The sequence below is a fragment of the Ruditapes philippinarum genome, unplaced genomic scaffold (assembly GCF_026571515.1).
Source record: "Ruditapes philippinarum isolate M1 unplaced genomic scaffold, ASM2657151v2 ctg304_1_1_1_1, whole genome shotgun sequence".
Taxonomy (NCBI): Eukaryota; Metazoa; Mollusca; class Bivalvia; order Venerida; family Veneridae; genus Ruditapes; species Ruditapes philippinarum.
This window is the reverse complement of record NW_026860870.1, coordinates 111,903-129,336: the sequence shown is the minus strand read 5'-3', so window position 1 is coordinate 129,336 and position 17,434 is coordinate 111,903. Positions and strand designations below refer to the sequence as shown.

Below are 17,434 nucleotides of genomic sequence, written 5' to 3'. Positions count from 1 at the left end.
ATAATGATATTAGAAAACATATATTAAAAGTTACTTTTATATCACTCCAAGTGTAAGTAAACTTGTAGAGTTGTTAAATGCAAAAAATAAGATTATTTTGAAAAATCTTGCTAGTTATATTAAACTCGCACTTTCTCAAAGATCTTCTATTACTTATAATTAAATACAGTTCATCCTCTCAAAATATGAATTTGTGATAATGTGCTAATTTTCCATTGTGACATCTAATTTTATGTACTATTTATTTATGGATATGTTTAATGAGTGTGTACTTATTGTACAAGTCTTGAATAAACTGTTTGTTCTGTTCTTTTCTTATTATGTCCCCACTTCGAAGAAAAGGGGGTATATTGCTTTGCATTTGTCGGTCCGTCGGTCCGTTGGTCCGTCGGTCCGTCGTTCCGTAGACCAAATGGTTTCCGAGTGATAACTAAAGAACCCTTAGGCCTAGGGACTTCAAACTTGGTATGGTGATTGGTCATGACCAGTAAATGACCCCTATTGATTTTGGGGTCAATGGGTCAAAGTTCAAGGTCACATTGACCTTGTAGGTAAAAACGGTTTCAGATCAATAACTAAAGAACGCTTAGGTCTAGGAACTTCAAAATTTATATGATGATTGGTCATGACCATTAGATGACCCCTATTGATTTTGGGGTCAAGGTCACATTGACCTTGTAAGTAAAAACGGTTTCCGATCAATAAATAAAGAACACTTAGGCTTAGGAACTTTAAACTTGGTATGATGATTGGTCATGACCAGTAGATGACCCCTATTGATTTTGGGGTCAAAGGTCAAGGTCACATTGACCTTGTAAGTAAAAACGGTTTCCGATCAATAACTAAAGAACGCTTAGGTTTAGGAACTTCAAAATTTATATGATGATTGGTCATGACCATTATATGACCCCGTTTTTTTGGGGGGGTCAAAGGTCAAGGTCACATTGACCTTGTAAGTAAAAACGGTTTCCGATCAATAAGTAAAGAACACTTAGCCCTAGGAACTTCAAACTTTATATGATGATTCGTCATTACCAGGAGATGACCCCTATTGATTTTGGGGTCAAGGGGTCAGTGTTAAATTGACCTTGTACTTTAAGATGGTTTCTGACCAATAACTCAACAAGTCAAGTTGCCTTGGTTGATATTTTTATATTAAAATAAAAATGCTTTTGGTATACACATTGGAAGGTCTTATGTAATATTACATCTTGGCTGTCATTAATGAGGCCTACATGATTCATAAGATTTATGCATATTTTATTTGGTAAGATTTGTAATAACTTAAATTGCTGCACACAACCTATGGTGTCACAATAATTATTACCTTGTGGCTTAAGATAATCCTTTTTAATTTTTTGTTCACTGGGTCAGAAGTCATTCATAATAACCTGATCACATGACTAATTGGCTGCCCATAAGGGGCATACATGTTTTACAAACATATCTTGTTTTATTTGACTCGTACACAGCTTCGGTCTAATATAGTTTTCGATAGTTGTGTACTCTTTCAAAAGAATTCAGTATTGTACTCATCAATATATTTTTACCTCATAATATTTAACAAATTAGTAATTTCATACATGAATCTCGATACGAATACCTTCGTATATGTGGCAGACATTCCACCTTCTGCGTAGGTATATTGTGGTCTCCCTCTAAAAGTTGTTGTATTAGAGCTTGAAAAAAACGGCCAGCAGAGCCTGTAGAGAATAGATATAAATGTACTGAATACATCTTAAATGATACTCTGTATAAAACGGCAATATTTAAGGGGGAAGTCAGTTTCATTTGATAAAATGCATAATTGCTTTAGAGTCTTTAATAAAACAATTATTAGAAAGATCAATCAATCAATCAGTCAGTCAATCAAAATAATCAATAATTCAATAAAAAAAATATTTTTTTTTAAAAACTGCCCAACTATTTTTATGAATTAAAAACTACAGGTAAATTCTGGTCGGTATGTACAGAAATTTCCTTGGGTTATTGTGAGAAGTAAATTAAACAATTGGAAGAAATAAATAAACTCAGTAAAATAATAGACTTTACATGGACATAAAATTGGCATATTTCAACTTCTTATCGGTGAAACCGGATACAACTTATTACATTTTATTTCTTTGGCATTTTGCTTCGATTTAATAACATTTTATTGATCTGACCAAAAGAAACAATTTATTGGCGTCCGCGCCGAAGCGCGGCGCTCTTATGGAATGAAATCAGATTTTGTGAAAGGGCGACAGCAACTTCTCGAGCCTTTTAGTCGGTCATAATAAAAGCCGATCATTCCGATTGGTATGAGGGTGCTTGATTATTAATTAAGATTGAAATGTCGCGATATGTTACAATGAATAGCGAACTGGTGAATTTCGCAATGCAAACATTTTCAAATGAAATAACCTTTTCCGTCAATAAATCGCGCTTTTCGGGGTTTTTTATTTATCATTTTGTAGTACACAGCGGGTTATCATGGTATGTTATTGTTGTACAAGTATCCTAGAAAGATCAGTTGATGACCTAAATATTCCAAAAATCTATTTATAGATATATCTATTTATCACTCCTATCGGTAATTACCGGTCTCGCCCGGTCCATTTTGACCGGGATTTACTAGTGACCGGCGAATAGTACCACACGTTTATTGTCCGGTCTCTCCCGGTTTTGGAGTAGATGTTTGATATCGTTACAATTAGAAAAAAAAGCAACAACAATAGCATGTTTCATTTTATCTATATGTCGTCGGGTTAATTCTACAACCCCGTAACTCGATTTTTGGCAAAATTGAGATTTTTATATCATTTTTTTCGTGATTAAAACAATAAATATGTACACTGATTTATATGTAATATAAATCCGTGATATGTACAATAATTGAGAAAAAGGTACATTTTTATGGTATTAAAATGACATTATCAACTTTGAAACATTTTATTTAATTTGTTATCCGTGTTTAGTAAAGATGCCGAGGAATTATTCAAAGTTACAAATTAGATTTTATGAATTATTCAATTGATTGATAATTTAAAAAATGATAAAGAAAAATACAAATGTACATGTACATGGATTAAAAATAAACAATATTATATATTAAAAGATAAACCATAATTTACTGACTTTTTCCAGTTAAGCTTTGACTTATAATCGTCGGTCAATATGACAATTGAATTCTTAAAATTTATTTTACAATTTTAATAAAAAAAGAGTAGTAAAAACTCAAAATTAAAATAGCACATAAAACACAAAAAAGAAAAGAAAACAATATTCATAAAATTTGTATTTTTTTTATTAAAATTAATAGATATTACAATTATTGTATAATAAACAATTATGCTCAACATGATCAACATGGTAATATATAACCAGTGTCATATTTTTACTAACTTAAAGTGTGAACAGATACCTTAAGAGGGGGTCTTCGCTAATAGCGATAAAATAATAAGGTACGTGTTGATCATGCGTTACACATATGGATTATAAATGATTGCATACGTGTATATCCGTTGCTATTAATAACCACGATCATAAAGAAATAACAAGTTATATTCTAATCTCTAGCATGCCAATCAAAGTTCATAATGAACAATGTCTTTCGTCCGCTCATTCATAAGTGATATACATTTCTGGTAGTTAATAAGAATATCTTGTCATCATATGTGTACTAGTTCATCTTCACTTGCTGCATTTCTTGCTTGGACGCCCTTTGATGCTTTGCAATAATGCTTTTCTTGTACACTTACTGACTTAGGGATCAATTGGCTGACCAGTATATGGTCTGAGGTGTGGGATTTCGGATAGTTTGGTCATTGACACGTAGCTAACATGCATAAACAAAATGCATTAATATACTAAATACCATTATACATGTATAGAAGGCTAGATTTTATAAAACAGCTTGACAAAAAAACAACAACATTTTTTTTCTTTTTTTTTTTTTGGATGATTGGTGTGCATGTACGTGTGTGTATGGGGGGTGGTGAATAATGGGGTGTATGAATGTCAGGACTTCAACGTCTTCAAACCTTAACCTGTTTGTATTTTTATAGGTTGCCCTGAATTAAATTTTTTCAATATTTAAGGGATTTCATTATCACAATTTACAGGAGTTGACCTATCATGGATATGCCAGTTGGGTCTATAATGATAAGACTAACCCCTTTGGGTTCCAGCAAATTTTGAGTTAGTCAATTACCCTTTAGATGCAATTATTTTACTATCAAAAGACCAAGTTGAACGTTACTATACTCCCGTCAAACGAAATTTGTTGGGGTATACTGAAATCAGCTGGTGGTCTGTCGGGCGGTTGTTTGGTCGGTTGGTTTCGCGGTCCGTTGCAGATTTTTTGTCCGGGACATAACTCGGAATATACAACAGATATCAACTTCATATTTTGTAGAAGTGCGGTGCAGAACAACCGTAACGCTCTCTTCACTAATTTGGAGTTATTGCCCTTTGTTTTTTGTGGTTTTTTTTTACTCTTTGAACTTTGTTCGAGACAACACACGAGAACTATAAAGGGTATCAACTTTATGCTATGTAGGTAGTTGTATCATAGTTTGGGTACCTTTCTGTTGAAAAAGTGTCAGAGTTAAATCGTATACATATACATGCACAGTGCGGTAACTTGAGTGCGGGTATCAGTTACCCGCACTCCAGATAATGCCCGTGGATTGGTTCATTTTTGCCGGGGTTTACATATTGTGACGGCAGAGAAAGGGAAAGGGGCAGAACTATCATATTCAAATGCTCGTTCATTGGTTATTTTTTTCTGGGGTTTCATATTATGACAACAGGGAAGTGTTGTCATGTTTGACTATGATACAAAAGAGAAAGAACACCAAAACACTCGGCAATCTGATTTATACTCGGGGGCTACGCCCCCTCGTACAAATCAGATAGCCTCGTGTTTCGGTGCTCTTTCTATTACATAGATCTGAATAAGTAGAATTTCAGTGCATAAGGACCGCAACCCGCCCTTCTAAAATTATTTGGAGGTATTGCCTCTTAAACTTTAAACTTTGTTCAGGCCATAACTTGAGAAATATAATTGGTGTCAATTTTAAAATTTGAAATGTTTTTATATAGGAAGATCATGGTATTTGCTTTACGCTTATTATTATTATTATTATTATTATTATTATTATTATTATTATTATTATTATTATTATTATTATTATTGAGTCGCCTCTACGGAGTAAAAGTGATAGCGACATATAAGGATCATTCTCTGTCGTCCGTTCCTCACAAAAAGTGTCCGAACTACTCCTCAAAAACTACTTTACAGGAATGATAAATACCAAATCTAGTTGTGCATATCTTCGGCATTTTCCGGTTCAATGATTTATGAGTTATAGTCCTTTTAAAGACCTTTCATTTTTATAATTTGTCCGGACTACTCCTCTTATACTACTACTGTAATTTCAATAAAACTTTATAGGACTGATCTGTTACTCAAGTTCTTGTGCTTATTACATAGGTTTTTGTTAGGTTGAATGACTTTTTGCTGAGTTACGGCGACCATGAGGCTACACATCTAATCACTGACCGCTCTTGATATTAATCATTTATTTATTTATTATTATTATTTGGATATATTTATTTATTTACCTTTGATTATTATCACTTTGTATTTATCACTTTGATTATTACTACTATTATCATCAATTATTATTATTATTATTATTATTATTATTATTATTATTATTATTATTATTATTATTATTATTGAAAAATAGTACTGTATCTCACAAAGTAAAAGAAAAATTGTTGTAAATAAACTTTACTGCAAACACAATCCCGTTTGACCGGGCAATACATACATACATATACTTGCTTTATTGATACATGTATCTCTACCTTTAATCTGCAACAACAAGCAACAGGAGATAATCTCAGGATAATCAGTTTCACTTACCTGTTCCGTCTATGAACAGGCTCAATCAAACCGAGCCTCCAACATTTCAATTTTGCCCATTGGGCTTTCTTTAAGGATTCAAATTTCTCTCTATTTTAGTTTTTTATTTAGGATAAAATTGTGCTTACCTTGTACCACATGGCTGCACTTTAAGTTCATCTCTCATTCTTAAGCACATACCAGGCATATAATTCTGGTATTTATCAGGGGCTCTCTCGGGGTAAACGTTTTTCCAACCAGGGGCACAAACCTGAAAAGATGGGTTTTGTAAGTACGTTTAATCTTTTTCGAAGCTGTTAAGGTGACTGCCTTTCAACTAAGCCTTACTTGGCCACGACAATGTTTCTTAATATGATACCAGTGCTGGTTGGTTCCAGGAAGCGAACTCGAAAGTGATTAATATAAGTTGCAAGGACTTGTTCGCAATCGAGCTAAAATAAATATGTTTAAACTAAACTTATCTCCGCATTTACAATGTGATTAATACGGATAATTAATTTGAAATGATATCAAGACTGGCTTTGGAGAGCATATACATCACGGATTACTATGTCACACGTCCATACAGTCACACATGAGATATGTTATGTTATCACGTATGTTGCACACAGCACAAATATTAACATTTTCACATTTGCTGTGACGTATATGTTCGTGTTGAGGTTTTCAAAAGATATCGAATCATATTTGTCATCTCTACTTTATTTTGTATACAAGCGCATATTTCACATTTCTCAATATCAATGCATTCAACTGACGCTGTAAGTCATTTTTATCTTACTGGTGGTATTTTGGCATGGATAAGCATTACGTTTCAAATCTTTGTTGACCCCATATTTAACCAACGTAAGACCCAAAGATGTATTTGCTCATAACGTAGTCTATTCGTATTTAATCAATATCCCTCAAACACAGATTAAGGGTTAGAGTCGATGACTTAGCATCCAGTTACCTCTCCGGCTTGGGTTCGATCCCCGGGAGATGCTTTGGTAGTTCAGCACGGAGGAAGGTAGTCTGGTACTGATGTAACTCTCCAGGAACCATGGTTAGGATCTACCCGCCTATATGAGTGAAATACTGTTGGGAAAAGGCTTAAAATGAAACAAACAAACAAACAAAAGACAATAAAAGGTGCATATGTTTTGTTCTGTTATTCCCGTAGGAATCTTTTCCGAATGGCCGGCATCCCTTTAGAACACGTATAAAAATCATTAAAGTGATCAGTATTTTATGCGTATAGAACATTTCTGACGGCCAAAGCTTGGTTTCAAGAGGGATCATAATAAAAAGACTCAATGAATGTATAATTAAGAATAAGAATTATGAACGTGCCATCTCCAATTAAATGTTTATCTGTCTCTTCTTGAGACCTTTCCAACACCCCGTCCCCGCCTATAGTTTGTTGAACACATCCCTCACGTTTCTAATTTGCGATGAATGTGCAAACACATAAGCACATTTGTCTCAACGGACTCTTATGATTTGTTTGCATTTAACTTTAACACTTTAACACACATCCTTTGCAAGGATTCTAAAATATTGCAATTTTCAAGTGTTTGGAAAACTTATTGACATACAGCAATTGAAAACACTTACAGTAACCATATCAGCTCCAGTGTTCTTAAAATAATTTCGGTTTACTTCAATTGTCGCTCCAAGTCTGCTTTCAAATGCACAGTCAGTTTCGTTTTTCTTTAATTTTGCTACAAATGAAAAGAAAAAACAAAACAAAAACAAAACAAAACACGTAGTAAGTTTTGAATAACACCACCTTGCACATTTTTTTTTACTTCATTAGATTTTCAAAAATTAAACATATCATTTCGGCTTATTTATATTCGACGAGATTTAATAATTGCATTTGATAAACATGCTTAATGGTAACCCTGTTCGTACCGTCAGTATTTTCATAGGTCTATTCAAGGGCAATACCTCTAAAAATACTAAATATATCCACACGAAAATACCCAAGTGCACACCTATACATGCTGATCAACATTTCTGTAAAGTTTCATGACTCTAGTTTAAATACTTTTTGAGCTACATGTGACACAAAATGAGAACGGACGGAAGGACGGATGGATGGACAAGGGTAAATCTAAATGCCCCACCCCACTAAAGCGGGGGCACAATTATGCAACTGATTTGGGAAAACCGGAATCGGAATCGGAAACGCATTTTTTATTCTCAGCGTGACATTGTTGAGATAAATATCAACGTGACAATTATTGACTTAAAATGTTCAAGTATACTTTGATTCTGAAAAATACGGTTTTATATCATATAAGTAAAAACAGAAGAAAAAAACCTAAAATGCGTTGAATTATATTTTCCTGAATTTAGCAGGCTTGCAGCCTAGCAATCTGAAGTTGGCAGCCTAGCAGCCTAAAGAAAAGTACCCGTCTATATTCAATATCGTGATTTTTTTTATGTTGAACTTTATTTTTTTATCATAAATTAGCCACTAACCTGATAAATATTCTAGAAATCATTCCCGCTGTATCCGGTTTGGTACGTTCCGTACGGAATTTATCCTAACCGGAAACTAAAAACCACGTGAGTTTAGAAAAACATTTGCATTTCACTTTTTTTCTCGGCGCCACACTAGGCGGACGGGTTGTTTTTGCTCGCTTTTTATAGTTACATTTATAATTATGCTGTTCACCCTTCGGAGCTAGAAGATGGAGAATTATCGGGTGCAGAAACATCCGCTTCTCAAATTCAAACGAAAAACACGAAGCAACGACGGTCACCTATTGGTGACTTGGAAAAATTGAATTAACAGAAAAATTCGATCGTATGTTCAATCTTTTAAATGAAAAATTGACACAGTCATGTTTCAAATAAGAGCAGTGCAAATGGCTCACAAAATGACAGAAATGATGATGAATTGTCTATTTGTCCTAGAGAAGAAGAACAACAATTTTCCGACGTAGAAAATTCGGAAAATGAATTTGACAATAGTGTTTCCTGTAAACGAACTAATTTATCTGAAAAGAAACGCCATTGTTTGCATGAAATTTTTCAAGATGATGCTTTGTTAAAAAAAACAGAAGAAAAACTGGGCATTGAAATTGAAGATTCTCAGAAGGAAATTTTGTCACAAAGTTATCGAGCCAAAAAGCCAAATGATGTGACAGCATATGCTGAAGATTACAAAGGTATGTTTCCTTCATTACCTGAAAATAAGGATTTTTTGAAAGTTCCTCCTTTAGATGATATTGTTGATGAATGTTTAAAACGTCAACATGGTTCAAAGATGTGGATCTTTTGCTAAGAGGGGTCGTGCTTTATTTTCTCAACCAGACAAAATGGTGGAGAAGACAGCATTTTGTTATCATCGGGCAGTCAATAAGGGTATTATGTTGAACTTGTATATGCATCAAGCATTGGGAATGTTACTAAACATGTTAGAAACTGAAGATATCAGTCAAATTGAAAAGAAAGTAAGAGATATTTTTCTCTTTGTACCAAAAGTTTGGATCAATTAGCATGTGTTGGGGCATTTTTTCATATTATACGTAGACAAGTGACAATGCACGGCACAGGTTTGTTTAAGCTTGATTCCTCTACTGACATTTCCAGTATGCCATTAACAGGTGAAGGAGTTTTAGGTCATGGTCTTGATGATATTTTGAGAGAAAGGAAAGAAGTCAAGAAAACTTTAGATGAACTTCTTCCAGAATCCAAATCAAGGAAGTTTTTAAAACGTAAAAGTGCTTCATCACAGGGTGATTCCTCCACTACTCCTGCTAAAATGATGTGTGATAAACCTGCATCTGGATATAATGGACAAAAATCCAGGGATAATTTTCGTATCCCAAAGATTAATGATCGAAACAAACCAGAAGGAAGTGGCTCTAGATCATTCGAGACTAAATCATACACGTCTAAACAGCCTTACAAGTCAGCAGGCAGAGGAAGAGGTGTTCACACTAAATCCGGAAAACAATGACTCGGTAAGTGTGTTAATGTTGCGTCCAGAGATACCTGTAGGGGGGAGATTAACTCATTTCCTAGACAAATGGAAAGAAATAACAAAAGACAAATGGGTTTTATCTGTGATCGAGAACGGTTACAAACTCGAATTCGATCAAATTCCACCCTTTTTAGGAATAAAAGAAACTTTTGTAAATTCAAAACAAATGGAAATTTTAGAAAAAGAAGTTTCTTCATTATTAAAGAAAAATGCAATCGAAACTGTTCCAAAGAGTTTTTGGAAAAAAGGTTTTTACAGTACGCTATTTTTAGTAACAAAAAAGACAGGAGATTTGCGTCCTGTAATCAATCTAAAACCCCTGAACAGATATCTCAAGAAGCAACATTTCAAAATGGACACTCTGTCAAAAGTGCTAAATCTTGTTCAAAAAGGAGACTGGGCATTCACTCTAGATCTGAAAGATGCTTACTTTCACATTCCGATATTCAAGAAACATCGAAAATTTCTCAGATTTTGCATAAAAGGTCAAGTTTACCAGTTCAAAGCTCTATGTTTTGGCCCAACTGTGTCCCCCAGGGTATTTACAAAAGTAATAGCGGTAATAGCAGAATATCTGAGATCAAAAGCCATTCGTCTAGCAGTATATCTGGACGATTGGTTGTTTCTGAACCAAAAATTAGCAGCAATATTAAAAGATCGAGAATTCACGCTCAGTCTCCTAGTAGAACTTGGGTTCATAGTGAATGTAACAAAGTCACACTTAATTCCAACTCAGGAAATAACATATATAGGGGCGTTTTTCAATCTTATAAAGGGTATGGTGTTTCCAACTCTAGAAAGGTTTCAAAAATTACAGTTGGCAATACAAACTCTGTTTCGGGGTCAAAATACAGCCAGGCAATACTTAGTTATACTAGGGATATTAGCGTCAGTGATAGAACTAGTTCCAAATGCTCGTCTATTCTCAAGACCTATCCAATTACATGTATTAAAACACTGGAGACCTGTATCTATGGCTTTGGATGTCCAAGTCCCTTGTACTCCACAGCTAAAATACCATCTGAAATGGTGGTTACTTCAGAAAAATTTTCTAATGGGCAGGGTCTTGCAGACATTCAAATCCGACATGGAACTAACCACAGACTCGTCGATGACGGGGTGGGGTGCTCATTTAGGCAATCAGGTAGTACAGGGAACTTGGTCGAAGACGATGAGCTTAGAGCACATAAACTTCCTAGAGTTGGAAGCAGTATACCTTGCATTAAAACATTTTCTCCCAGAATTGAAGAGCAAACAAATTTTGATCAGATCAGACAATATGACAGTAATTCATTATCTGAACAAGCAAGGGGGGACGAAGTCGGAAAAATTATGCAATTTAACAAGAAAAATTTGGTTATTAGCTATTCAAAGTCAAATAATTCTCAGAGCAGCTCATTTGAAGGGGGAGTTGAACTATCTAGCAGACTCTCTAAGCAGGAGAGCAATTCAATCATCCGAATGGTCCCTGAATCCATTGATAGTTCAAAAGATTTTTCAGGTATGGGGTCAACCAATGATAGACTTGTTTGCCACAGTACAGAATCGTCAATGTCTGGTATTTTGCTCATGGAAAAATCATCCGAAAGCGTTTGCTCAAGATGCTCTATCAATCAGTTGGGAGAACATGTTTGTGTATGCGTATCCTCCATTTTGCATGATACCAAAAGTTCTGAGTCATATGAACAATTTTCAGTGCGAAATGATTCTGATAGCACCAATGTGGCCACGGCAGCATTGGTACCCGACGTTGTTGAGTATGTTGATTGCATGTCCGATTCAGTTACCAAATCAAGTAGATTTACTTTGTCAGAACAGAGTGAATCATACAAATCCACAGTTTCTGAATCTAACTGCATGGAGACTATCAACAAACAATTCAAAGAGAAAGGTTTTTCAAGCAGCACTAGAAAATTGCTCACGGCATCATGGAGGCATGGTACACGAAAAGATTACACCTGTAAATTTAAAAAATTCAGTAGCTGGTGCAATACAAAACAAATTGATCCCTATAAGGCATCTTTGACGGACTGTGCAAATTTTTTAGCTGATTTATTTGATAATGGTTTGAAATACACAACAATTTCAGGCTATAGGTCAATGTTATCTGCAGTCTTGCCAACAATTGACAAATTTCCTATTGGAAAACATCCTCATGTCATAAGAATGTTGAAAGGAGTTTTTAATAGTAGACCTCCTGAACGTAAATTGATACCTGAATGGAATTTACCTATTGTTTTGCAGATGCTGAAACAGCCCCCATTTGAACCCATGAAGTTAGCCAAGTTGAAATATTTGACATGGAAGACAGTATTTTTAATTGCTATCACAACTTTCAAAAGATGCAGTGATCTTCAAGCTATGCGCATAGGTGAAGGATCTGTCAATATTCAGGAAAAAGGTGTCACTTTTTATAGACATGGTCTTTCTAAGCAAGATAGACAGGGTCATCAAAGTAAGAATATTTTCATTCCAACGTTTAAGGACAATAAATATTTAGATCCTAAGAGAGCTTTGTATTGGTATTTGAAACGCACAGATGATTTACGTAAGGAAACAAATGAGTTGAGTTTATTCTTGACGACAATCAAGCCACATAAACCTGTGTCTGCACAGACTATTTCAAATTGGATAGTGAGTGTTATCAAGAAAGCTTATAAATCTAAAGAATTACTAGAACCAAAAGTGCGGGGACATTCAACTAGGTCAATTGGACCTTCATGGGCTTTGTTTAAAGGGGCAAAGTTGGTGGACGTATTGAACAGTGCAGATTGGTCTCGTGCTTCAACGTTCATAAAGTTTTATCTGAAAGAAGTCTCGTTGGACTGTTTAAAATGTTAAAAAAAAACGGCGAGTTGGTGTATATACTTTAATGAAAGTTTCATTATTTTATCATGTATATAGAATGTGTACATAGGAATTGGACAATAATTGGATATCACAGTTTAGTGAATTACAGAATAGTAAATGTACATTTGTAAAAAGAACTGTTTTATATGGGTTTAAAAGAACTGTTTTATATGGGTTTAAACAGATTAGAGATTTTGTAAAGTCTTTGTTGAAAAACATAATTATAAAAAAAGTTCAACATAGTAAAGACCCACCTCCAGTGCAGACACTGCTTGGGGAATCAGACAGATTCTATAGTATATTTATCAGGTAAGTGGCTAATTTATGATAAAAAAAATTTCAAGCTGTATTCAAATTAAATTATACTTACCTGATAAATATAACAATCCTCCCTCCTCCCCTCTTTATTGTAAAATTAGGTACGCCTAGTTGTGGCGCCTAAAAGTGAAATGCAAATGTTTTGCTAAACTCACGTGGTTTTTAGTTTCCGGTTAGAATAAATTCCGTACGGAACGTACCGTATAGCGAGTTTCCGTCATTCCGGGAATGATTCTATAGTATATTTATCAGGTAAGTATGATTTACTCAAAAAATTACAATTTGAATACAAAATGATAAATATTTTTGTCAACCTGACGCTTGAAACTTTGTGAAGTTAGCAGCCTAGAAGTCTAAAGAAAGTACATGAAAACCGTCGGAAATGAATCGATATCACTTACACAGACCATTTGATGGCTTTGACATTATCATGATCTTCATTTTTTATGTTTAACCCTTTTCTGGCGGATCTTCAAGATTTGTTAAGTTGGAATCCTAACAGCCTAGCAACCTACCAGCCTGGCAGCCTAGCAACCTATCATCTTAAAGAAAACTAAGAATAATACAAACATGATTACTATTGGAAATGCATCTTTGGCACATACTTATACCATTCAGCGTGTTTTTCCCCAATATCGTGATCTTTATTTTTCAAAATGTTGTACTTTTTTATTATGACGCTCCGAAATTGTGAAGTTAGCAGCCTGGCAGTCCAAAGAAAAACTTTGATAATAATGCAAACATGAAAACCATCGTAAATGAATCGGTAGCTTTTACCAAGATCATTCCACGCGTTTTTTCAATATCGTGACTTTTATATTCTAAGATATTGACCTTTATTTTTTGTCATTCTGACGCTTTGAAATATGTGAAGTTAGCAGCCTAGTAGTCTAAAAAAACTAAGGATAGTACAAACATAAAAACCGCCGGAAATGAATCGTAACACTAACTTAGATCATACCACGCCGGTTTTCAATATCGGGATCTTTATTTTTTATACCCCCGCACAACAAAGTCGTAAGGGGTATACTAAAATCAGGTTGTCCGTCCGGCCGCCGGGCTGTCCAGCCGTCCGGCGTCCGTCGGTTTTTCCTTGACCGCCCAATAACTTAAGATTCCTTTGACTAACAGTCTTCATATTTAGCATGGCGGTTAGTCATGATTAGTAGATGACCCCTATTGATTTTGAGGTCACCAGGTCAAAGGTCAAGGTCACAGGGGCCTTGACTTAAAAAAGCTTGTCCCCCAATACTTTAAAAATCTTTTGACCCACAGTCTTCATACTTTGCATGGAGGTTAGTCATGATTAGTAGATGATCCCTATTGCTTTTAGGGGAACCAGCTCTAATGTCAAGGTCACAGTGGTATTGACTTTAAAAAGCTTGTCCACCCAATAACTTAAGATTCCTTTGACCCACAGTCTTCATATTTGGCATGGAGGTTAGACATGATCAGAAGATGACCCCTATTGATTTTGAGGTCACCAGGTCAAAGGTCAAGGTCACAGGGGTCTTGACTAAAAAAGCTTGTCAGCCTTATAACTTAAGAATCCTTTGACCCACAGTCTTTATATTTGGCATGGAGGTTACTTATGATTAGTAGATGACCCCTATTGATTTTGAAGTCACCAGGTCGAAAGTCAAGGTCAAAGGGGCCTTGACTAAAAAAGATTGTCCGCCCAGTAACTTTAGATACCTTTGACCCACAGTCATTATATTTTGCATTGATTTTAGTCATGATTAGTAGATGACCATTGTTAATTTTGAAATCACTGGGTCAAAGGTCAAGGTCACAGGGGCCGTGACTTCAAAAAGCTTGTCCGTCTAATAACGAAAGAATCATTTGACCCATAGTCTTCATATTTAGCATGGAGGTTGCTCATGACCATTTGGGGACCAATGTTGCGTTTGAGGTCACTGGGTTAAAGGTCAAGGTCACTGGGGCCTTAAGTTCAAAAGCATTTTCGCTCAATTGCTTAAGAATGCTTTAGTCAATAGTCTTCATATTTGGTATTGAGGTTGGTAATGACAAGTAGATGACCTCTATTTGTTTTGAGGTCACTTGGTCAAAGGTCAAGGACAAAAGGGTTTTGACTTTAAAGATTTATCCGTCCAATAACTTAATAGTCATTTGACCCAGAGTCTTTATATTTGGCATGGAGGTTGAGCATGACCATTAAGTGACCCCTATTGATTTAGAAGTCAGTGGGTCAAAGGTCAAAGTCACAGGGGCCTTTAGTTAAAAAAGCTTGTCTGTTCAATTGCTCAAGAATGCTTTGGTTAACAGTCTTCATACTTAGTATTGAGGTTGGTTATGACTATCAGATGACCCCTATTGATTTTGAGGTGAATGTGTCAAAGGTCAAAGTTGCAGAGGCTTTTACCGCAATAAGCTTATCTGCTCTAAGAATGCTGTCCACAGTGTATAGATTTTGACATTTTCATATTTGCATATAATTATGTTCTCATATATTCATCATAAAACACCCACAGGCAAAGCCGCATGAATGGGGGTATTCAAGTCATACAGTGGCAGTTTCAGATTTGAGGTCAGTAGGTCAAAGGTAAAGGTCACTGTGACCTTAACCACAAAAAAACATGTAGAATACATAACTTACCAAGGCACTGGCTTACTACCCTTATATTTGGCTGGGGGTTGTCCTTGAGCTCTGAATGACAACTGTTGATTCTGACAAAGTGGTATGCAGAAGTATTCACGCCATAACAGTGGCAGTTCTAGTTTGTAAAGATGTTTAATTTTTTTCATTCTGACGCTTCGAAATTTGTGTAATAAGCATCCTAGCATCCATGGCAGGATAAAGAATACTAAGAATAGTACAAATATGGAAACCGTTGAAAATGAATCGGTAGCGCGTACCAAGGCTATTCCAAGCTTTTTATCATAATCTTTATGTATTAGGATGATGAACTTTAAAATTTAAGAAAAGTTAGAATATTACAAATATGAAAACGTTCGGAAATGCGTAAGTAACCACCTTCCATTCCACGCCTCTTTTCAATATTGTGATTTATTTGAAAAGTAAGCAGTCTAGTAGCCTGGCAGCCTTAAAAAACTAATGATAGTACAAACATGAAAACCGTCGGAATTGAATCGGTAGCACTTCCTCAGACCATTTCACGCTTCTTTTCAATATCATGATCTTTATTTTTTAAGATGTTGAATTTTATTTATTTAGTTATTTATTTATTTTTTTATTTATTTTTTATTATTATTGAAGTTAGCAGTCTAGCAGCCTGGCAGCCTTAAGAAAACTAAAAATATAACGAACATGAAAACCATCAGAAATGATTCAGTAGCACTCCACGCCTCTTGTCAATATAGTGATCTTTATCTTTTTGTATATTATCAACATATGTTTAGAATATGTTTATTACGAGATTTAAAACGAATGGTCAAAATCATCGTTTTCTAAAATTTAAGCTTTTTTTAACATCATGATGATCATTTATTTCAAAAAACTTTTTACAGACTAGCAAATAATACTTCGTGCAAGCGCATCATTCAACGTTGGGCAAATAAGCCTTTTTTAATGGCGTTTGTTGACCGTTTAGAAAATAATGTTTTTGGTGATAGATATGCGAAGGTGAAAAGTAATAAATAGCTTTAAAAATCCAGTAACACAATTTTTTATGGTTTTATATAATAAGTTTGACGCTCAAATTAAGATTTATCAATATTGTAAGTTCCACAAAGCATTATTAATAAAAAATATTACAGAATTTAACATTTCATGTAAAGAAAGGAAGGTAATTTGAAATTTATCTTCTATAAAGTCTAAGTCAAATTTTTCAGTAAGAAATGAATGCATATATTCTAATGAGTACATTTAATGTACACACATATAGACCTTTTTACGACGCGGTCCGTTGCTATGAAAAATCGATCGGAAGAAGTATTTTCCCGCGCATGCGCAATCTGTGTAGGGCAAAAAGCGCATAGAATAATATAAAATATAGAAGAAGTTCATAGACAATTCCGAGTAAGTTTAAGGTAAAAGGTAAAAAATAATATAAATTAGCTTTTAACAAAAATAGAACAGTTTCCTTTATAGCTTTGTGACCAAGATTGCGTTACAAAGGCATGGAAAAGGAAATTGTTAAAGAATTTTCCCTACGGTCACGGACCTGACATTGAGATTTTTTTTAAGAAAATGTGGAATTATATCTATTATTCAAATGAGAGTCAACTAAATTGTTTTTGAAATAGTTCATAAAAAGATAAAAGAAATTTTATAATATGAAATCGAGTTAGCTATCATTATGAAAAAAGTCAGAACAGACACGGTGATAATGCATTTTTAGTGATCAGTTTACCTGATTTTATCCTTTATTTGACTGTGATGCAAAGCAGAT

General features: G+C 34.6%; 2 protein-coding genes across 2 annotated transcripts in view; one reads left to right on the top strand and one right to left on the bottom strand.

Annotated features, from left to right (window-relative positions):
• LOC132713660 (integrin alpha-4-like) overlaps positions 1-17,434 on the bottom strand; it is a 100,224-nt gene that overhangs the window by 68,204 nt on the left and 14,586 nt on the right. Inside the window, exons 3-5 of the mRNA XM_060696309.1 lie at positions 7,511-7,617; positions 6,043-6,164; positions 1,604-1,703 (exon numbers count right to left, since the gene is read on the bottom strand). Coding sequence (XP_060552292.1) covers positions 1,604-1,703; positions 6,043-6,164; positions 7,511-7,617 — 329 coding nt within the window. The remainder of the gene's footprint in view (positions 1-1,603; positions 1,704-6,042; positions 6,165-7,510; positions 7,618-17,434) is intronic.
• LOC132713659 (uncharacterized) lies at positions 9,205-12,757 on the top strand. Its single transcript, XM_060696308.1, has 2 exons — positions 9,205-9,873; positions 12,138-12,757. Exons 1-2 carry the CDS (start codon positions 9,703-9,705, stop codon positions 12,732-12,734), a joined length of 768 nt encoding a protein of 255 aa, XP_060552291.1. The 5' UTR covers positions 9,205-9,702; the 3' UTR covers positions 12,735-12,757.

Excerpts from the sequence above, each read along its gene's own strand:
- LOC132713659 (XM_060696308.1), top strand. The coding sequence starts at position 9,703 with ATGGACAAAAATCCAGGGATAATTTTCGTATCCCAAAGATTAATGATC. Across the intron at positions 9,874-12,137 it reads ATCCGGAAAACAATGACTCG|ATGCTGAAACAGCCCCCATT; the intron begins GTAAGTGTGTTA and ends ATTGTTTTGCAG.